Here is a 23699-nt window from a genome sequence, read left to right as displayed (position 1 = left end):
GGCATGGACCGATTTCCTGCTCTAGTTTCGATATGTTTCCCACAGCATATGCTGACCTTCTGCTCTGGTCTTAGCATGCTTCCTATAACATGTGCCAATCTCCTGTCTTGGCATGCTTTCGGTCAGAGCCGGCCCTGGGCCAGGGCAACCAGGGCGACGGCCTATGGCCCATAAATTTAGGGGGCACAAAAATTAGACTAACTTTTATATTATTTCTGGGTTTAGGGTTGACGCGTGATCGCATCCTCTTTCGCAGTTTGCACATCTCTGTACCGCCGTATCTCTGCACCGCGGTTTGCTGAGGTTGACGCCAAAGTTGATCACGCCCTCCTTTCGCACATCTGCATCGCTGTCTCTGTACCGCGAGATTGGGCGATCTGCGTCTCTGCACCACCACCACCGTTTGCTGGGTTTAGGGTTGATGCCAAAGTTGATCGGCTTGACGGCGTCCTCCTTTCGCACATCTGCACCGCCATCTCTACACCGCCGTCTCTGCACTACCATCAGGCGTCAGCAAGATTGGGTGATCTGCTGGTTCCTTCCAGCTCCACTACTCCCACTTCAATCTCCAGAGTATGCAACTTACCCTCTACCCCTCTACAGAAATTTAACGATTTCGAACTCTTTTCATGGTAATTAAGCTCTTTGAGTCATGTTAAATACAATTTCTCTTAGCATCAATTATGCAATGTGGTAAATGTACTACTGGGGCGTAATGGCGTGCACAACCTGTCCAAAGTAGAATAACAAAAGTTGTGTGATTTTATCAAAATTACAATCATCAGCGAACCTAAAGGAATTACTAATAGATATCTACATTTTAAAATAAAATTTTAAGTTTATCAAAATTACTAGATAAAATTGTGTGGTTTTTTTAGTGTTCTTTTTTTTTTATGATTCTCATCAACTGTACGTGTTGATTCTTTATTGCTAGATTTTTCATGTCAAAAGTTGTGTGAAGTTAATGTTCCTAATTATGAAGTTATTGATGCTTCAATCATAGGTTTATGCACAAAATATCTATCATCTTGCTAGGCATAAGAAAATTATAGAAGTTTATTCATTGACTTAGTTCATTCAAATTAAATACAGATATGCTTTACTTCACTGAGCAAATACAATTGATAAAAAAGAGGAGATATTATAACCAAGATTTAAAGTCTTATTCTATGTTATTTGATGCTAGGTCAATGATTGGTAAGAACCAAACTATTTTTGATAGGCCAGTGAGCTTCGTATGTTGTTACACTAGCTTAGTTCTCTCTGATAGTTTGGATTATGTTATGCAATGATTGTTTAAAATGCTTTCATTGAGGATTTTGTTTCTTTTGACAGTTCAAAGACTGTCCACAACCTTGGTTCCTAAAGCTGCTAGAAATTCTGTGGTTCCCCAATCCAATCTGTCGAAACCAGCACAACCTATCTCTCTAGTAGTGCATTAGCCCATGTTACCAAACCAATATTTTGTTGAAATCTCATGCAAGATGATAGTATACTTAGTGTGATTAGTTACTAATCTCTATATTCTATTGTTGAACTACAGATCTTCCTATTGCTAGAAAGGTTTCACTCTAATGATTCCTCGAGAAAATAAATGATCGGTAAGTAATCCTTGTCTGCAAATGCACAAGAAGTGGTTGGTTGTTTCAGCTAATTTAATCGGTCAAACTCAAAATTTTCAGGATCTATACAAGAGCACCATACCAAATGACTCCATCTATCCATCCTGCGGCGGCCCACCGTCGAATGAGGACTCCTACTTCGACGAGCAGAAGCTACGCATGGAGAATGCGAGGTTGAAGGAAGAGGTAAACATGAAACTCACTACCCTTCTATACTTCTTTGGAAATGAACACATATTATTGCTTCAGTAAACGGCGGCTTCAAAATATGGCAATTCAATGGAGGAATTCATCAGGCTAGTGTAATGGAGGAATTCATCAGGCTAGTGCAGACTGATGAACCCCTCTGGGTAAAGTCGGGCAGTGATGGAAGGGACATGCTTCAACTTGAAACTTATGAAAGGATGTTCCAGAGGCCCGGCCAATAGCTCAAGTTACTGGATACTCGAATTGAGGCATCGAGGGATTCAGTTTTGGTCATTATGAGTGCTTTGGCATTGGTTGACATGTTCATGGATGCAGTAAGTTTCCATCCTGCATGTGTAGAGGACACACCTTCTTGAGCGACATTTTGACTCAAGTTTGATCATGTTTCAGAGTAAGTGGCAAGAGTTGTTTCCCACAATAGTTTCCAAGGCAAGGCCTATTGAGGTGCTGGCTTCAGGAATGGCAGGGAGTCCAAGTGGATCGTTGATATTGGTAATGTTGCATCATTTAAGCTCTTCTATATTGCATTACTTAAACTCTTGTATTTGTATCAAACCGCCAAACTCTGTTCCTTTATGCTACATACTAATCTATCCAAGAGAATGCAGATGTATGCAAGACTTTGATTGCTTCTTTGTTGTTTTAGGAAGTTGTCTTCCTTTTGCAAGAAGCGATATCAATGTTTTCACTGATGAAATTAGATTTCATGATTCTTGTTTCTGAAGTTGCAGTATGTGCTGCAATATAAAAATTAGAGTACGTGCTGCATTTAGAAATAATCTTGGAGTTTTTTTAAAGATGAAATTGATTGTATTATGAAATTTAGGAAGGTTAAAATTTCATCCTTTATCAAATGGTATAAAAATTAAATTTGGTCATGGTTTCTCTGGTTTGTCTCATCTAGGGCCCAAAAATTATAATTTCGCCCAGGGCCTTTATACAACCAGAACCGGCTCTGCTTCCGATCTTAGCATGTGCCGACCTCCTGTCTCGGTATGCTTCTGGTCTCAGTATGCTTCCCCCAGCATGTGCTGACCTCTTGCTTCGGTCTCGACAAGCTCCTTGCAGCATGTGTCGACCTCCTGCTCTAGTCTCGGCATGCTTCCCGCAGTATATGCTGACCTCTTGCTGCAGTCTTGGCAAGCTCCCTACAGCATGTGCCGACCTCCTATCTCGGTCTCGACAAGCTCCCTACAACATGTGCCGACCTCCTATCTCCATCTCGGCATGCTTCCCATAGCATGTGCCAACCTCCTGTCTCGATTTTGGCATGTTTTCGCACATCAGTAGTGGGCCGAGGCCGTGGTGTTCGATGGACAACGGTAACACAAGATTCTTATTCAAGGACTTGGTCAACGAATCTTCTAGTTAGATGGCATTAGGGCTTAAACCAGCTCGGTATAACAAATCTTCATTAGCCACCAAAATGTTCACATTGAATTTCAGGTTTGATAAGATCTTGGTGGTAGTTAAAAAAGACGAGTCTAATCTATATTGTCCTAGAATTGGTTGAGGAGGTGGGTCAGGACACCAGAAGGTAGCCAAGTATAGGATTGAGGAGGTTTTATGAATAAATAACTATTTTTCCCCTTATGAGAGGTCAGATATTTACCTAAGAAATTGCAGCCAGGTCTGGCAGCAAAGTAAATGACACCTATCTCTCCCCTCTTAGGGTAGAAGAAGTAATGAAAGGTTAGAGAGTCAAAAGGAATTTGATAAATCTAAAAGATAATAGAGGCACTACAGATTAAACAATAAGAGTTAGGGGCAAGTTGAGATAGCGAGCATTGAAAGTAAGTCGCTAGGTCTTGAAGAAAAGGTGGGATCCGAATCTTAAACCACCCTCTAGTTGACCCTGAAAAAAGTGGTATACCCTAGAGGAGGTGCGTGAGGATGATGTTCGGGAGTAGGAATTCTAATCTTATGATCCAGAGGGATCCCATACTGTTCTCACAGTAAAAGGTCATCCCCCGACATAAAGGAAGACCTAAGAGTCTCATACCAGGGAACGAACTCCGCCATGAGGGGAGAAAAGACTGAAAAGAAAGAAGAAACGACCACGAGGACTTACTAGGTTAAGACAAGGACGCCAGGGAAGAAGGACGAAGAAGACGCAGGAACACAAAAATCGCGCAGGTTAGGGTTTTTTCCTCTGAAAATGGTGGAGGAGGAGATAGGTAGCCCGCCTAAATCAAACACTCGCAAAATCCCCATCGTTGGAAGCAAAATCAAGGGACAGGGTAAGTAGATAAATAATTCAAAACCATAAGATGATAAAAAAAATATCTTTAGTTCAAAATAAAACTAACTTGTGTTGAATACCACTTAATGCCTCTGACTTAATTCAAGTCCAGTCAGTCAGACTTCGCCTCCTTCGACTAGACTAAATTGGAAGGCTTATGATCAGGTATGGGTCTCTGACGATGATGTGGATAGTTTATAAAGATGGGTTTATAGAAATATAGGAAGGTAGGGTAAGCATGATTATCGGATAAATTTTAAAGATTTCTTCATGAATTTAAAAACCCGACCTCCTACACCGATCTCACAAGCTTTCTACAACATGTGCTAGCCTCCTGCTCCGGTCTCGGTATGGGCTGACCTCCTACTCCGATCTCGACATGCTTTCTACAACATATGCTGACCTTTTGCTTCGGTCTCAGCATGGGTCGACCTCCTGCTTTGGTCTCGACATGCTTTCTATAGCATGTGTCGATCTCCTGCTCCGGTCCCGGCATGCTTCCTACAACATGTGCCGACTTCCTGCTCCGATCTCGGCATGCTTCCTACAACGTGTGCTGAGCTCCTGCTCCGATCCAGACATGCTTTCTACATCATGTGCCGACCTCCTGCTCCGATCTCCGTATGCTTCCTACAGCATGTATTGACTTCTTGCTCCGATCTCGACATGCTTTCCACAGCATGTGTTGACCTCCTGCTTCGGTCTCAGCATGCTTCCTACAGCATATGCCAACCTTCTGCTTCGGTATCAGCATGCTTCCTACAGCATATGCCGACCTCCTATCTCGACATGCTTTCGGTCTCAGCATGCTTCCTATAGCATGTGCCGACCTCTTGTCTCGGCATGCTTCAATTCTCACAGCATGTGTTGACCTTTTTCTTCAGTCTCGGCAAGCTCCTTGTAGCATGTTGTTGGTACGGGAAGCACTAGATGATCGAATCTTAATTTTGATAATGACACTAGGTTCAAGTTAAGTGTGTGTTGGACTGATATGGTTGATCTAGTGTGCAGGGAGCATAGGTAAAGTCCTAGTTGAGACTAGGCAAAGGATAAAGTCCTAGTTGAGGCTAGGCAAAGAACAAAGTCCTAGTTGGAGGCTAGGCAAGGAGAAAGTCCTGATCTGGAGGATCAGGCAGAAGTCTTGGTGAGTCAAGAGCACCAGGTGAAAGCATGTCAATGTCAGAGGACTGGGAAGCATGTCAAAATCCAGTTGAGTACGGTCAAGAGACTAGAAGATTGGTGAAGTCTGGGCGGTCTGGAGGATCGAGTCGCAGCAGCAAATTCTGGGGGCCAAGGATAGAGCCGAGCAAAAGTCCAACAAGTCTGGAGGACTTGGTTGGCAATCAGGTATACTCTCTTGAGAGGAGTGGGTCAGGATGTGTTCCTAAGAGGAACATTAAGCGTCGGGCTAACCTAGAGTTTCATCAGAAACCTCAAGTTAAGACCAAAAGACAGTTCTGAGAACGGACTCTCCATCTATACTTTACATGTTTTTGGAGCTAATTTTTAATGCAAGTTGGAGAGGTAAAGTACTTAGACTCCGGGCAAAGTTAACCAAGGTTCAGATGTTGGAGTCAACCTAAATGAGACTCAAGTCGACCTGAGCCTGGATAACAGCAGCGGAAGTCGAAGTATATCAAAAACCCTGCAAGTCGAATTGGAGTCAATCTGAGTAGGTACTCCAGTCGATCTAAGCACCGAATAGCACAGCGTAGTCAGCCACAGAGAAAGCGGATCGCTGCCTAGGTGGGGTTGACCTGAGATTGGCTAGAGTCGACCTGAGTGAGTTATATAAGCAACTTCGACCAGAGGCTCGATATAACGAATTCCTATTCTTCCATGAGCAAACCCTGTTGAGACGACGCCGTCCTGAGCAACCAGAAGCAACCGTAACATCGGAATTGCACTAAATAGAGGATCAAGAACCTCCGACACTTGGGTAACAAAGTTCTGATATTTTATTTGTAATTCCGATAAAGAAGTTGGCTTTATTGTGATATATTTTGTAATTGTTCAACTTGTTTCTGTAAGGAACAAGTTTACTAGTGGATTGTCCGTCGAAAATGATCAAAGACCGTGGGCCTTGGAGTAGCAGCCTTCGATTGTGAACCAAATAAAAAAGCTTGCATCTTGTGTTCTTTTACTTTATTTTAAGTCTTCCGTTATCGCACTTTTGATTTATGCAATCGAACGAATGAATTTCAAAAATCATGAAAAAATGCCAAAGCGCTATTCACCCCCCTCTAGCGCTTTACACGATCATACACATGTGTCAACCTCCTCTTCTGGTCTTGGCATGCTTTCCGCAGTATGTACCAACCTCCTGCTTCGGTCTCGGCAAGCTCCCTGCAGCATGTGCCGACCTCCTGTCTCGATTTCAATATGCTTTCTACAGCATGCGTCGACCTCCTACTCCGATCTCGGCATGCTTCCTACAACATGTGTTGAGCTCCTGCTCCGGTCCCGACATGCTTTCTACAGCATGTGTCGACCTCCTGCTCCAATCTCGGTATGCTTCCTTCAGCATGTGATGACCTTCTGCTCCAATCTTGACATGCTTCCCACAGCATGTGCCGACCTCCTGCTCGTCTCATCATGCTCCGGTCTCAGCATGCTTCCTACAGCATTTGCCGACCTCCTGTCTCGGCATGCTTCCCGCAGCATGTGCTGACCTCTTTCTTCGGTCTCGACAAGCTTGTTGCAGCATGTGTTGACCTCCTGCTCTGGTCTGGGCATGCTTCTCGCAGTATGTGTCGACCTCCTGCTCTAGTCTTGGCAAGCTCCCTGCAACATGTGCCGACCTCTTGTCTCGGCAAATTCCCTGTAGCATGTGCCGACCTCTTGTCTCGATCTCGGCATGCTTCTCGCATCATGTGCCGACCTCCTGTCTCGGTCTTGCCCTATTTTCGCACATCAATAGTGGGCCGAGGTCATGGTGTTTGATGGACAACGATAACGCAAGATTCTTATTCGGGGACATGGTCATCTCGCCCAATCCGGAAAACCCAAAACTGTTTGTATCGAAGAAGTAGGAAAATGTTCTCAAAAAATATATTTAAACTGACGAAATCTTTCTAAAGGAGAACAAGTATATCAGAATATTTCTCAAGCGGATGCTAATATTTCAGAAATCAACTACTATAAAAAGGTAACTCATGCTCATGGGTACATGTACGCACACATCAATCCTAACTTCCCCAAGCCATTAAACTCCTTCCTCGCGTCGAACCCTAACTTGAGCGTCGGAGTGGCTTGCTAGGATCCATCCCCGGCGCCATTCTAATCTTCTTTTTGAGTGTTTGGTAGGTTTTTTCTTCTCTTTTTGCAACCTCACCTCAGGAGCGTGCACATTGACAATCCTTGAACCGATATTGAAACTATCCATGATGTATTGATCGAAACATTACAATATTTATAATTGTAATTCTATTTAAATCAACTTTCATATCGTAAAACTTTTAATGCGAAACTAAACTCCGCACATATTTGGAGTCCATCTTACTATTTAATTTTCATTCACATTTGCAACACTCTCAACCAGATTAAACTCAGACATATTAAATTTGATGGAATCCATCTATATATTTATAACGGTATAATATTATTCATTTTAAATCAAACCCTCAGATTTTTATTTTGAATTCAATTCAAAAAGTCTTATATTAATAGATATATTTTTCATCTTATAATAAGATCTTTTTTATATATTTTTAATATCAAACTTTAATTGTATCACAATAAACACACATTCGATCTATTTTTTATCCAATTTTCAGTCACATTTACAACGGAAAATTCTAAGTCTGGATTTAAAGAGCTTACAAGAGGAAATTGTCAGAAGATCTCAGAGCTTTGATCACACGAAATTTGAAACGACAAACGCGTCAATAGGGGATGCAATATGTTAGAACTTTTACTTTTGTGTGTAAAAAAAATATATTGTCAGGCACTGTAGGGATAGAAAAGTCTGTGCATGTAGTTGCTTAATTAATTTATTTCCCTTTTATCAGACTGAAAGTGTTAATTCATAGTGCTTTCAACATTAGCTTTGATTACCTAAATCTACATGAACAAGTGTTAAACCCAAGACCTTAAGAACCACAACCTAAAGTCTTTACCAATTGTAGCTAGCACCTTCAACCTGGGGGTTCACTATTAGTGAGAAATTCAATGCTGGCTCGCCCTTTGCTTCATAGGAAGATCAATACTACGGATAAAGGAAAAGAGTTTTACTTCCATTGACTAGCTATGTCTTTTATTCACTAGGGAGGAAACACCATAACTAAGGTGATGACCTTGTGCATTTATTTAGGGATTTCTCTAAGGGTATCGGAGAGATTTATTGAACAACATTAATCATTTTTAGCAGGCGAACAAACTTAATTTGAAATTGAATAATTGAGACGATGTGAATCACATATATGAAATTATGAACACTTACCGTCCGAATTAAGACTGACTTCTATTCTAAGGGTAATTGCTTGAGATCTTTGTTGTTGCACTCAGGGGCTAATGGATTTGTTCTTATTTTGTTTAGTCGACATCTATTATTCAACTTATGTTGATTAATTTTGGGGTGACAAGTTTGGTCTCATAGAAGTTTTCCATCAATCATTAAGATAAATCGAGAAACACGTCTAACGAACGGCTCATCAATCCAACGGTTCTTAGGTCAACCATTAATTAAGAAAAATGTATTCGTTAATTTATTAAAGTTGAGACTCGATGCTTAGATGTCTAAAAAATTAAAAAGATATTACGTTGTTGTACCATTGCCCACGGGCAACATATTTAAGTTGTCAAATCAAAGATCCTAATGTGAATCATTTGATAAATTTTACTTATGACATAAAAATAAAAATATCCTTAGACAAATTGTACTTGGTTCAGGAAAGTGTTTTGATATTCTACTTTATATTCGTTGCTTGTGATGTTAGATGAGTGTTATTATTGTATTATTATATTCATGCAGACTCTACTACCAGAAAGGTATTCTTCTTTTATGAACTAGCATCAAATCGATATGCTTTATGGACTACTGCAAGGTAGTAAGGAGGGTAGGCCAGGTGAGTTGAATGGGTTGATCAAGTCAAATGAGATAGTTAGACAAGAAGAGTGGGCCAACAAACCTATTGATCTTTTGAGCCAGTCTAACAGGGTACATCAGTTAAGGTAAATTATACATATTGTGCAAACTATAAAAGTCGGGCAAAGTATTTTATATAGGATTTATTGCATTATTCTGATAATATTTATTCTCAATATCCTAAAATATTCCTATGAACCAAATATAAAAATCACTATTCATAACGATGGCACGAAATCGAATTAAAAAAATATTATTATTTTACTGCTCTATTACGTTTTTTAGGAATGCAATTTCATTCCTTGCTTATTCCAATTCACGAACCAAATGTAAGCAATTCTTTGTGCATGGAAGTACAACGTAATCAGAATTATCGTTACTGTGACTCCTGTGAACAATGTGATTATGAGATAGAATATGCAGATCATAGTTCCTCCATGGGTGTCCTTGCAAGAGATGATATGCACATTCTTGATGCAAATGGTGAAAAGGCAAAATTCAGTTTCACTTTTGGGTATGACTTTTTCATTGTTATAATTTGTTGTCAGGGTCATTTCAACTCATAAAATTGGTTTTGTTACATTTGTATTGTAGGTGTGCTTATGATCAACAAGGCCAACTTTTAGCCTCTCCTGCAAAAACAGATGGGATTCTTGGACTTAGCAATTCGAAAGTAAGTTTACCTTCTCAATTGGAAAGTCAAGGTATCATTAGCAATGTCATAGGTCATTGCATAAAACGAGAAGCCAAAGGTGGGGGATACATGTTCTTAGGAGATGACTATGTTCCTCAATGGGGCATGACTTGGGTTCCCAGACAAAGTGGCCTCACGTAAGCATCACCTTTCCACATGTTTTTTTATATGCTATTCTCAAAGAATATAATTATTGGTCGTTTTCATACTCACATATATTTAGTAGTTCATAGCTCATACATAATTTTTCCTTGAATATTAGTAACAAAGTTAACATCTCTTTGGGGAAAACTTTGCCATCCTAATTTGTGTCAGTATGTTGAGCTTTTTAAGGTGAAACTTTGTTATGGTTGTTTGAATATAAATTGGTTGTACATTGCTTTCTATTAACCATTGAATCATAGATTAATAATTCAAATTCCCTCAAGTTTTCATCATAGATTAATAATTCAAATTCCCTCAAGTTTTCATCATTTCATTTTTTTTTTCTTTTTATGGTTCTAAAGATTCTTCTGAGAAAAATACTCTTGTGATTTTCATACCTTAAGGCTCTGAAGTGCATGTCTTTTTCGATCCAGAATTGTTTCAATTTTGGCAATTGTGGGATGTTGGATAGTAATAAAATGTTTCTTAAATGCATTGACTAAATCAAGGTATTTAAATTTGGAGGGTTGAACTGTGATAAAGGCCAAACCCTAGGTATGAAGCTGAAATTATTCTATACACTTCTCCCAACTAATTTACCCACAAAGAACATAAAAGACTGCATTCATACAAGCTTTTGTACTTTTATGTATGATGACTTCTTTTCTTGCTTTCAGATCTTTCTTGCACATGAAAATTCTTACATGGTGATCCATTCGAATCAATTTTTTGGTAATGTAAGTTGACTTTGTTTTGCTTCTGTTTGTTCCAGAAATTTCTATATTTCTAAAGCTTCAAAAATTAATTATGGAGGCAAGCAAATTTCGGGGCAGAAAGGAAATGCAGTCCCAGTAATATTTGATACTGGAAGCTCATACACTTACTTTCCCGATGAAGCATATGGGAAGCTAACCGCTTATGTAAGTCATAAGAAAAAAAATGAAATTCCGGAGTACATTTCTTCAGTATCATCAATATTTACCATGTGAATTTCACAAACACACAGCTCCAGTCCATGTCCAATAACTTCATTCAAGATGTCTCTGATCTTACAATGCCAATCTGTTTGCGTGCCGACTTTCCTATTAGGTGATATCTTATTAACTATCTTAACCATTTTCTCACAATGCTTTTGAGTGTACTATGTTTCTGCTTTCCTACATTTTGTAAAATGTTCTTGCAAATGCACACATGGAAATTTTCATCTTGTCTCATAAACTAAAACACCTTAGCACCGAGTGTCTGATAAGGTTCATCATATTTACAGGTCTTTTAAAGATGTGAAGCAATTCTTTGAACCATTAACCCTGCAATTCGTAAAGAAATGGTGGACCATGTCAAAGTCATTCACTATTCAACCTGAAGGTTACCTAGTAATCAGTGTACGTCTCTTCACATCTTGTTTTGGGAATTTGACAACATATTGCAGGGAGTTTGCTAGCTATCAGAAACTCCAACCTCTATTCAGAACATGGTCAGAGGAAGCCAAGGTAGAATTCGGATGAGTTAGGTTCAGGTCAATTAGGTTTGTCTAAACTGAGTCTAGTTCGGCTGAATTGGATAAGGATGCTCGATTTGTCAGTTTGCTTGAACCGACTGGTTGGGTTGAATTGTTTCAGGGAAGAAAGGTTTGGGTGAGATGATAGATTGAGGCGGAGGTGGAACTTGGGGTGAAAGGCTTAGTATTTCTTTTGAAATGTGTTTAGTATGATTACTACTTGAAGATGATCCAAAGTGAAATCAAAGATTGTCTAAGCTGGAGGAAACTCCATTGCTTTGCACATGTCCAATATGTCCCAAATGATTGGAGTCTTTCTCCTTTATAGGCCTCGTGAGTGCCTGTCCAACAGCCTTTGCTAGATGTCGCTTGGCATTTTGGCTAGTCCAACTGTTGTCAGATGCTCCAATTCTATTTCAACTAAACATGTATCACCATAGTTGGTTCCATGTTGATTCCTCATATAAGTCCTGTATCACACTGGCCTTTTACTATTTCGGATGCATGTCATTCATCCAGTCATTAGACATTTTGTTAACAAGTAGATAGCAATGTAATTTAGGGGTTTTGAATTTATGCAGGATAAAGGCAATGTGTGCTTGGGCGTCCTTAATGGAACTGAAGTACACGATGGATCAACTGTAATATTGGGAGGTAAATTACTATCAATCACTTCCATGTCTTTGCACTATATTCAACATTTATTTCTACTGCTGAATCACCGAACAAAATTGCCAAATAGAGGATTTGGGACGTAATGAGTTCAATATTTATAAAACTTGATAAGCTCATTTATGTTTGTTTAACATTATAAAATAAATAAACATAAACACTGGTGAGCTTGACATGGTAATGTTCTTGAACAGAGCTTGACTATAAATTTATCTAATAACTTATTTACGATGCAACTCTGACTGTGCTTCTTTTGTGTTTTGTTCAAATATAAAAGAAGTGCACTACATGTATCATATTTATACTCTATTTATATCTATTATTCTTAATACCTTATAAATTAAAATTTTCTATAGTATGTTAAATATAAGAAAAATGATATAGAGATGATTTATTGGATGGATGTTTTAATTGAGTCACAAGGACAACCTCTATCTGTAGCTGAGCTCTATTTGAGCTTAAAAAACTTTTTAATAAATGAGGCTTAAGTTTGCTTTGAACCTCTATAAGATAAATCAACAAGCTCATACATAGTCAAGAGTCAAGTTTGGTCTGGCTAATTTACAGTCCAATGGACGATGAATTTGCAGAATTAAATTGAATTTGCCCCCTGTTTTGCTGGCAGACATTTCCTTGCGGGGGAAGCTAGTTGTTTATGACAATATGCAGCAGAAAATAGGTTGGGTTCAGTCAGATTGCACTAAACCACAGAAATCTACTGGTTTTCCTTTCTTTGTCTAAGCTAGAAATTTGGACACTGGACCGATACATGTTAATAGGAGTGATGGATGAAGTATGTTGAGTTTACTAAATATTTGGTATGTAAATATATGTTGGCTGATTTCGAGGAATTTCCAGGTAGGGCTTTACTTTTCCCCTCGTTGTAGACAAAAATAATGAGAACTATTAATATTATAAAGACATTTGAAGTAAAGTTCGACTTGCCTTGTATATTATTTTTGATGGCTGTTTGGAAACCATTGGTCAATGTCGATGGTCATGATAGAAGATGTTGTGATTAAATGAGTGGGGTTTCAGGTTATATCCATCAAGTTTAGCAATCAGTGTTTTTTTGTTGTTGTGATATGTTGCTAAATTAAATTTTATTCAATAGAAAATAGTACCAAATAGTGGGATTGTTGTTAAATTAAATCTTATTCAATAGTACCAAATGTGCAATTACTAATAATTGTTCTTTCTTGTGATATGTTGTTGACTATGATGACTACAAATACATTACTTTGCTTCATCATTGAAGGCAGTGACATGTTCAATGCACAAACTTCCTTGACTAGGAGATGAATTTGAGGATAGTTCTTGAAAGACTCTAATACTATAGTGAGGTCTCTCAACCTAGAATCATTAATGGAGGATAAGATAATACATGATGACTAGAAAATGTATTGTGTTACTGTGATTAAGATAGTGCATAATCCCCATCTCTAGGACTTTAAACTTAGGCGCCAACATTAGACATGTGATGTCTTTAATATATTGGCCAATCTAAAGGAGTTGTACAAATAAAATACTCAGTTTGAGGTATCGGGACTCTGTAAGGCTTTGTTTACTCTTATGTGTGGAACGATGAAGGAATGTAAAGTGGAAACAAATTTCTAGGGAAAGGGAAACGAAGCGAAAAGAATCCTTAAATAAAGAAGAGAGAGAGAAAAAAGAAAAAATAGGAAGGGGAAAAAAATGCAATGGGACTCGTGGCTGCATTTCCTGACACTCGTGTAGGCCTATGCGATGCGAGGCGACCATGCTAGACTCAACTCCGATTCGGAACTGTCAGTTTGACATTTTGGAATTATTGATTCGATGGTTTAGAATCATCGGTTCGATAGTTCTTGGCAAGTCGATTTTTAATTTTAACCATCCAAGTTGACTACTGTTCTGATTAGGAATTGTCCATTCACAATTTGCCACGATTCAATATTATTATATTAAAAAATTATAAATTAATAAAAAAATAAAAATAAAAAGGACTTGTACTTATTTAAGTTGCTTACGTATCCTCGGGAATCAATGCTAATGTAGTCATGCCAATATAGTTTTCTTACCTTTTTACCTTAAGAAGTTACATTGTTACTCGTTTTTGTTTTCTATTCTTGTAGTATTCGTTCTTTGATATTAAATTCTTCAACTTTGTCATTTGAAAGTTGCATTCTTTAGATTTTTTGCGGCTTTAGTCCAATCGTCGAGTAATTTTTGGACTTCCAATGAGTTGGGAGATGAAGTCGATTGTCGTTTATCTAATATATTATCGTCAGAACTATACGTATGACGATCATCCAATATATTATCGTTAGCACTGAACGTATGTTCTACAACAACTGTTGATACTAGACAAATTAAAATTTCTTTGGCAATTATGGACAGGACGAGAAACATTTGAATTTTTTGTCACTACTACTTTAGGATATGAAATATGTTCTTTATTAAGATCAAAAGAAGTAAAATAATTCTTAAATTTTGTGTAGAACTTGAGAATCCTCATGGGTGTATCGTCTGGTCTTTTAATAAAAATTATGTTTTTATAAAATTTAAATTATTACTATTAATTTTTTTATATTTTAAAAATATTAATTTGTATTCCATATTTTATATTATATTCTTCATAAATATCATATAAATAATTTTAATATTATATACAATAATATTATTAAGATTAGGAGAAAAAGAATATTTAATTAAAATTATATTGCCATAATACAAAATTACTATTTCTTTAAAACTTCTGATTTATATCTAGCATCTAAAACAAATACAACTAAATAAATTTGAAGAATATGAAAAAAATAATTTTTTTATTTCGCTTTCATTACTCATATACAGTAAGATAAACATTCTTATTTTCATTTAAAACTAATAGTATATTATAAAAAATTATTAAAATAAATAAAAAATAAAATAATAAAAATTAGAAAGTTATTTAGTTGTATCATTAAATACTTTTAAAATTTCATAAATATTATTATAAATATTTCTTTGGTGTAAAAATAAATATATATTATTATTATTAATAGTTTGTATAAAAATAATTATAATAATTCTCTATATTGAAATGAATATGGTAACAATTGATATGTTAAATTTAAACATATTAGTATATCATTTGAAAATTTTTTAAGTCTTATTCTATTAGTTTTACAAAATCTATCCCATTGTTTCATTATTACGTAGATGTGACCATAAATAATAAATAACAGTTTTAATTGATTTAATATGATTTTTTAAAATTCTTAATTTATCTTGAATATAAATTTAAAATATGACATACGCAACTAATATGAAAAAATAAATCATCAATAAAATTGACATATAAATTTTAGTTCATCAATATTAGTTGTATGAGAATTAACTTTATCAAACGATATTAAAAATATTTTATAAGTTAATTTATATATTCTTCTAAAATTAAATAAAATAATTGTGAGATAGTATGAGCAGTATGTAGATTCGTCAAAAATTTTATTAGCTAACAATCTTTTTTAGATATTTTAGAAGTTATCGATTTAATGATAAGTCATACTCATATAAGAATGTGTTTGCCAATGATCATTCCAAATTTTAAAATATAAAGAAATTTTATTATTTAATTTATTAAAATTTTTAATTAATTTTTTAAATTTAATTAAAATTTTAAATTATTTTAGTAGGTGCAATTCTAGAAACATGTTTAATAAATTTTTTATAAAAATTTTCAAAAGTATATTTAGATTTAAAATTAAATAAAACATGTTCTACCTAAATAAATATAACTAATGATTCTCTTAATTTATTATCGAAATATAAAAAATCAAAATTAATACTTTCACTAGTGGAAAATTTAGATAATTGTGATTGAGAATGATTGATTTTATATTCCGTCGAGTGCTTCGTTTCTACATGTAGTTTTAATGACTTATAGCCACCATCGACTTAAAATTTGTAGGAAGCATTGCAATATAATGCATATATTTTGCATGTAATTCTCTTGACAGAAGAGTGATATTCTCAAAATGTTTAGTAAAAATTGAAGATTTTAAAGGAGATACTTCTCGAACCTTAGAAGTAATTATATCGGTATTTCATTATGTTTCGGGTGTCGGAAGTTGCTCGATCTTATCATCGGTTGATTGAATGTTGAACTCCTCATTTGAATTCACTATTTCCTTGCTTCCTTGAGATCAAGATAATGAAACTCCTCGACCTCCTTCCATTGTAGTCGGAAGTGGAAGTCGAAAACGTGTAAATGGAGCTGATAGTATAAGAGATTGTGAAATTAAGAACAAGAGTAGAGAAGATATGTGTGGAAATAATAAAATTAACTCTCTATTTATAAAGTTTGGAAAGTATGGTTGAGTTGGTTATTACATGATAGATTTGCTAAAGTGGATAAAAGGTTAATCTCAACGAAACTGAGGCAATACCTTCTCTTGTATTAGTCAATTATAATTTCTCGATTTATCTCTTCACATATGATCATGTGGGGCCGTTGGAGTGACAGATTTTATTTTTTTTAGAAAAAGAGTAATAGTTAATAAATCATAGTCTTTGATTAAAAAAAAAGCAAATGATATCAACAGTTGGAAAAAAAATATAAAAACCCACCAACAGCTAGAACCAGCAGTGAATCGTCGGTCCAACGGTCACAAAAAATGATGGTTTTTATTGGTCTGGAATTCTACCTGGCTGGTTACAGTTCCGACTCGATAATCGAGTCAGTGGGAGTCAGTGGGTACCCGACCGGTTATGGGCTCGGGTCGAGTCTAGATCCGATCTCAATTTAGAATCGACGATTCGACGGTTCAGAACGATCGATTATTTTTGACATGTCAACCTTTAACTTTAACCATCTAAGATGATTACGGTTCACCATTCTAAACTGCTAGTTCACAGTTCATAATAATTTAGGACGGTTCTAAATTATTACTATTATTATTTTAAAAATAAAAATTATAAATTTATAAAAAAATATGTATTAAAATTTATTTCTCCCCCCTCCGCCCAGCCGCTGCACGCCGAACCCATCGCCCACCTTTTTCTCATCTTTTCTAGCACTAGCTTCCTTCCATCCTTTTCTTCTCCTTCCTTCTCTCTTTTCGTTTTCGTTTTCATTTGTGTGTTTTTTTTTCCAGCAGCTATCAAAGCAGATCTTCCTGCCGCAACAACCATTCTCTTCTAAGGTTTTTTTCCACAACAAGAGCAGTCCTCTTTCTTCTTTCTCTTTTCTTTTCTTTCTTGTTTTGTAGGGTTTTATTTGCAGCTCTGTTTTACCTTTCCTTGCTCTCTCTCTCTCTCGTTGCCAGGCTCACCGGAGCTAGCTGAGGTTGCTAATGAAGATCAGCTCCTTCTTCAAGCCCTCAACGACTTCCTCTTCCCTCGTTCGGAGGTGCTTCTTCTTCTTCTTCTTCCAATTTCTTCTTCACGTAACTTGTTCATGTTGAGATCCACTTCTGGGTGTGCAACTTCTTTAGCACCTCACTTGAGCGAGCTTGGGTAAGGACGAAGGTGGGGAGCTTCTAGATCTTATGAACACAAGAAATGTGAGTAGGAAGGTTAGGGTTTACTCCGGCATGACCACTCCGATGCTTAAATTAGCTTCTATCGAAGGAGGAAGAAAAAGAGAGTCGAGAAGAGAGAATTTTGTGAGATCACATACCTCCTTTAGTACAGAACTAATCTTTTATATAAATTGGGGATGTTATGTCATGTTATAAATATGACTGAAGTCCCATCACCGTTATGAATGTGTCAGAAGACAGGGTATAGTCAGCGCAAACTTCCCATCGCTGGCTTGTATTAAAAGGGGTCATGTCACACACGCGCCATGATGAGTTGCAGAGGTGACAGGAAAACATTCACAACCGCATGATAGAGGAGTGATCTCTGGGAAAAAGAGAAGTCTGTATAGGGCCGAGGCGGAAAGGTAAGGCTGGCGGGCCTCATGTTCGAATGGACCGATTCGGCTCGGGGCCGAGGTGCCGGGGATTCGGCTCGGTTCGGGCTTTGCGATGCTCTAAGCCCGGTTGGAGGATCCGACTCGGTTTGGTGCCGAGTAGTCGAGTGGATGCGCCAACGGCTCCGTTAAAGTAAAGCCATTGAGTTCTGCAAGACTCGTCTCGGTGCTGAGGTGTCGGGGATTCGGCTTGGTCTGGTTCTCTATGATGCTCCGAGCTCAACTCGAGGATCCGGCTCGGCTCAGTGACGCTCTGAGCTAGACCTGATAGGTTGCCTTCGGATTTGACTAGCCACGTCCTACTATTCTCGACCATAACATAACCCATTCCATTGCTAATTTGGTTCTTGCAGCAATTGTGCTACGAATTGGAGGTCATCGAATTTAAATTTTCAATTTAATTATTTTAAAATTTTAATTATTTTTTTAAAAATCAGTTCCATTTCGATTTTAAAATTTTTTATTTAATTAAATCAAATAAATTAAATTAATTAAATAAAAAATAATTTATAAATTTTTAAGTGAGAAAATTTATAAAATTTTAATTAATTGATAATTTTTTAATAATATTTAAAAATTTTAATTATTTTAATTAATTCAGTCAAAAATTAAATTAATTAATATTTTATCAATTTAATTTATACTATTTTTATTTAAAAATTTATTTGATTAGTTTAAAAAATTTTTTGATTCAGTTCTATTTTGATTAATTCAGTTCAGATTTAGAAGGATCAGTCATAAGATGCAAAAATAAAATGCCAAAAAAGCTGAACTGGCGGTTTGAACGCCATTCAAGGTTAATTTCCACCTGGAAATGTAATGGGCCCGGCCTCAAATGGATCAGTTTCTATTAGGCTCATTTAATCGGGTCAATAGATAACCAATCTATTGATCTGGTTATGGGCCTGAGCCGGATTCGATTTGGATCCGATTAAGAGTCGGATCTAGTCGGGTCTAGATCAGGTCGCTCGAGGTGGCCTCTCAATGTTGAAAGGGTGAGAAAAAAAAAATATTTTACAGTTAGAAAATTAATTCCGCACTCTATTATCTTATAAAAGATAAACAACAACAAGGATAAGCAGTCTACTTTTTTTCCACAAAATAAATATTAATTTATTTTTTAAAACTTTCTTCAAATTTTTTATTTTCATTCTTCCAAATAAACAGAGGTAAGAGTCATGACTCTGGCCAACAATGTGACCATTATGAAATATGGAAAAAAAAAAGGAAAGAAGATGATAGCCTATATTGATAAGTTGTCAGTGTTAAACTCGTGTCGTAATGCTTTGCTTGCCCAATAAATAAATTTGTCATTCATCATGAATTACAATACGACGAAGGAAGAGGAACAAAACTCTTAGAAAGTTGTTATCTGTGTTGAGAAAGACTAAACTTAAGATTCGTAATTAAGTGGACAACGACACGTTAGGAATGACTCGAGAGTTGTATAATTTCTAGTTCACAATCATATGTGAACTAGAAATTATATTTATTTGTTTCATGAAGTTTAGATATAAGGAATGAGAGTTGTATATTTAAACTTCATATGGATAGTTGGAACCCATTTGGTTAGTGATCATATGAGGACTAGAAGTTATATTTTAATGAAGTTTAGACATATGGCATGAGAGTCACATATTTAAACTTCATAATTAAGGATTGCTAGGACCCATTTGGTTTGCAATCATATGAGTACTAGAAGTTATATTTTCTTGTGTTTCGACGAAGTTTAGACATAAGGAATTAGAGTCACATATTTAAATTTCATAAGGATAGTTGGGACTCATTTGGTTCGTATTCATATGAGGATATAAATAATATTTTCTTGTTTCCATGAAGTTTAAACATAAGGAATGAGAGTCACGTATTTAAACTTCATAATGATAGCTGAGACTCATTTGGTTCGCAATCATATGAGGAGTAGAAGTTATAATTTTTTGTTTTCACGAAGTTAGACATAAAGAATGACTGAATGAGAGACACATATTTAAACTTCTTAAGGATAGCTGGGATCCATTTGGTTTGTAATCATATGAGGAGTAGAAGTTGTTCCCAGGCATAGTCGAGTTGGTCATCACGTGGTAGATTTACAAAATTGAGTAAGGATCGAATCCCAACGAAGCTATGGAAATACCCCCCACGTGGGGGTTAGTTTTGATTTCCTAATTTTCTCCCTCCTAATGGTATAGGGTCAGTCAGTGGGAGGCCGCTAGGATGATTAATTCACCTTTTGTAGAATATGAGAAGTAGAAGTTATATTTTCACAAAGTTTAGACATAAAGAATGAGAGTCACATATTTAACTTTCATAAAGGATAGTTAGTTTAGAAAAGTCTTAGACATCATTGTCTGACAACATTATTTTTCCACACACACTACCAAAAGTAGAGAAATCTTAAAACAATTTGATAAATCTTCATATAGCTATAACTCCGATGATGACGGTGTTCTAAAGTTCATCGACGTCAACCCTCTGAAATTTAACAAACTTCATTTGTAATCTCCTTAATTATATTGGTTGTACGGGCCATGAATTATATATCAACCAATATTTTTTTAGCTAGTATTTTGGCATTGGTTGGTGGCCGGTGGGAAACCTCCGTGGGGGCGGGCTGGTCACCCTAGGGATAGTCAATGAGACTAATTGAGATTTATTATTTTTAGTATTTTGGCGTTGGCAACTTGTGTAATTAGAGCGATAGTAAAAAAAATTTAAATTTAATTAAATTTCTATCTACCATCCAAATTTAATAAAATTACCGGCTAAAATGTTAATCAGTAAATTAGTTTTTTATTTATTAAACTTACTGGCCATAATTAATTTTAGTGGATAATTTTTATCAAATTTTAATGATAAATTAAAAAAAAATCTTCTTATCTCAAAATTTAATTTGAATGTGTTCTCCAAAAAATATAGAATAAATTTGACGAATAAATACGTTTAATTTACTTACTAATGACTAAAGTTATTTTTGGCTAGGAAAATATCAAAAAATAACCGATCAAATAATTACTCTTCCACTACAACAAAAACAGTCATAGACATCGGTGGAAAACCGATGTCTATGAGAAAATCGACTGATGTCTATGAAGGCGTTGTAAAAGGTCTGACATTTTAGACATCGGTTTGTAACCGATGTAATACAACTCAACGACATCGGTTTGTAACCGATGTAAAACCGATGTAATATCACTCAACGACATCGGTTTTGCAACGGTGTAAAACCGATGTAATATATGTTTAACATCAATTTTAACAACGGTTTTCGACCGATGTAATATCACAACGACATCGGTTTTGCAACGGTGTAAAACCGATGTAATATATGTTTAACATCAATTTTAACAACGGTTTTCGACCGATGTAATATCACTTAACGACAACGCTTCCAAACCGATGTCATTGAATTTAAAACTGTTGTAATAACACTTATTTTTTTATGTTGTTTGTCAATTATGATCAAGCAAGAATACAAAATTATCATAATATTATAAATTCACCAAACAAATCACAAATAGAAAAGCACCAATATATTTAATCACCTCAATATTTACAAATAACCAAAAGTAACTAACACAAATATTCTTCTTGCAACATATTACACATTCCCTCAGCGTTTTCATCCTCAGAAGGATCACCTTCAGCCCCATCGTCCTCTTCCTGGTCTTCGCCATCTTGTTCATCATCATCCTCTTCGTCCTCATCTGAATCATCATAACTGTGTTTTTTACAGCACTGCAATGGAAACACATAATATTAGGTACATTCTCATTAACTGATAAGGCTAGAAAAATCAGTTCCTTAAAAAAGTAATAGAAATAAGAATCTAGTAGGCGTTTCAATGGTTTTTTAAGTCATGGATAACACCACTGGCTTGTTTAAAGAGAATTGGTCTATATCTCGTGCTAATTGTCCAGATGCAGAACAAGAACATATATATATCTTGAAAGATTTGCATAAAAACATATGTATAATAGTAAGATCAAAAGAAAATAGATATCTTGAAAAGGAACTAAACCTTGGTTGGCAGCAAAAGAGACAGATTTAACAAGAAGCTGGATGCATAATACAGTCTTTAAGTCATGGATAACAAAAAACTTGATTATTTCCAAAAGAATATATAGAAGATAAGCAGATATAAAATGAGATATGGGGATGTAAACTGACAAATGACATGGCATAAAATAGAGAGACATCAGCATAATTCTAGTTGAATGAACAAATAAAACCGTTAAGCACTCTTAAAGTATAGCTCTGTACCACATAGATAGTAGAAGCTTATTTCTCCATCAAAACCCCAAGTCAATCGCAACCAAAACTTTGCACAACTATCAATCAAATAGATAGGTTAGTAATAATGTAATTATAACAACCTATTTGAAAAATAAATCTTTACAAGTAATAACTTAAAAAAATCCTAAGTAATAGAAATACTAACATACCTTGCAGACAGCTATTGATCCACATCAAACACTGAGAACATCAGAACAAACCTCCTTTGCCAATCCAAAATCTGCAAGTTTCACAGAGCCATTCACGTGAACCAATATATTTGCACATTTGATATCTCTAGCACAGTAAGGATATCTATTAAGTTTCTTCTCATAGGATATAGAAAAAAACAAAATAATTAGCACAAGCTGTTCGGAAAGCACAAATATTTGATAATAAATTGACACACTTTACTATATGAAACCATCTTGAAGAATAAATTCATGTAAATGTAAAGAACTTGATCTATGAAAACTGCCGAAACAAGTTATTACCTTGTCTGTCCCATAATACTGAACAATGTTATCATGTTCAAACTGACTCAGCAGCATATACTTACACCTGGAATTCAAATTAAATTTGAATTATGAAAGATTTAAGAAATTTAATAAACAGTTATATGAAAGAATTATGATCCACCCCATTTAAACCCATCTGCTCACCTCATAATCCCAACCGAACAATAACTCTAAGCCACAATTCCATTGCTAAACCATAAGCCTAACCAAATAGCTAAGACAACTACAAGAACATTTACCTCAGATTGAAGCCCTAGCTCTCTTTTGATTTGGTTCTTCCTTGCGGCAGCACCACACCAATCCTGATCGGTTCCAAATCACACAACAAGCTGTGAGGCAAAATCAACCAAGATTCAAGGAAATTGAAGGTCGTCCAACTGGTTCAACTCAAAACTGAAGTAATAAACCTAGTTGCCCTTCCCTTACCTCCCGATTTCTTCTTCCTTTGCTTCCTGGCAGCAACTTCCTCAATCTCGGTCCTAGGGCAAGGAGGTGCGGCGGCGTCGAACTAGGCGTGCGGCTAGGGAAAGGAGCTTTGGTCCTTGTGGGGCGGCGGCGGCGGCGAGCAGCAAGCGCTAGGGTTCTGCTTCCTTGCGATTTGGCGGCGGCACGGTGAGGCATCGGCCGGCGGCGACGGTGGAGGAAGAAGCGAAGAAGTAGAAGAGGGTTTGCGGCGGCGGTATGGCTTCGTCGGCAGATCTGTAGCAGAAGGGGTGCGAGGGAGAGGAGGCGGCGGTGAAGGGCGCGGCGACGTCTGGCGGCGATGGGCGCAGCAACGTCGGGCGGCTACGGTGCGGAAGGGG

General features: G+C 36.4%; 1 protein-coding gene and 2 long non-coding RNA genes across 4 annotated transcripts; 2 read left to right on the top strand and 1 right to left on the bottom strand.

The window, feature by feature from the left end:
- The first annotated feature begins 357 nt into the window (after positions 1-357).
- LOC141814268 (uncharacterized) lies at positions 358-1933 on the top strand. The gene is made up of 4 exons (XR_012600473.1): positions 358-573; positions 1544-1601; positions 1683-1808; positions 1872-1933. It is a non-coding gene; the product is annotated as an uncharacterized LOC141814268 (long non-coding RNA).
- A 7546-nt stretch (positions 1934-9479) lies between these two features.
- LOC141814838 (aspartyl protease APCB1-like) lies at positions 9480-13056 on the top strand. Its single transcript, XM_074702786.1, has 7 exons — positions 9480-9671; positions 9752-9988; positions 10768-10915; positions 11002-11084; positions 11263-11377; positions 12075-12147; positions 12791-13056. The coding sequence occupies exons 1-7, from the start codon at positions 9505-9507 to the stop codon at positions 12904-12906; spliced, it is 939 nt and encodes a 312-aa protein (XP_074558887.1). The 5' UTR covers positions 9480-9504; the 3' UTR covers positions 12907-13056.
- A 9491-nt stretch (positions 13057-22547) lies between these two features.
- On the bottom strand, positions 22548-23619 carry LOC141814235 (uncharacterized). 2 transcript variants are annotated; one of them, XR_012600468.1, is made up of 4 exons: positions 23323-23619; positions 23136-23225; positions 22873-22939; positions 22548-22619 (listed from the first exon to the last, which is right to left on the bottom strand). It is a non-coding gene; the product is annotated as an uncharacterized LOC141814235 (long non-coding RNA). The 2 variants fall into 2 exon arrangements; XR_012600469.1 differs by having other exon boundaries at positions 23136-23198.
- Between the last annotated feature and the right edge of the window lie 80 nt (positions 23620-23699).

The sequence above is a fragment of the Curcuma longa genome, chromosome 21 (genome assembly GCF_044706935.1).
Source record: "Curcuma longa cultivar G26 ecotype Majalengka, Jawa Barat chromosome 21, ITB_CL_G26_1.1, whole genome shotgun sequence".
Classification (NCBI taxonomy): Eukaryota; Viridiplantae; Streptophyta; class Magnoliopsida; order Zingiberales; family Zingiberaceae; genus Curcuma; species Curcuma longa.
The sequence above is the reverse complement of the archived record's forward strand: the minus strand, read 5'-3'. Positions and strand labels throughout refer to the sequence as shown.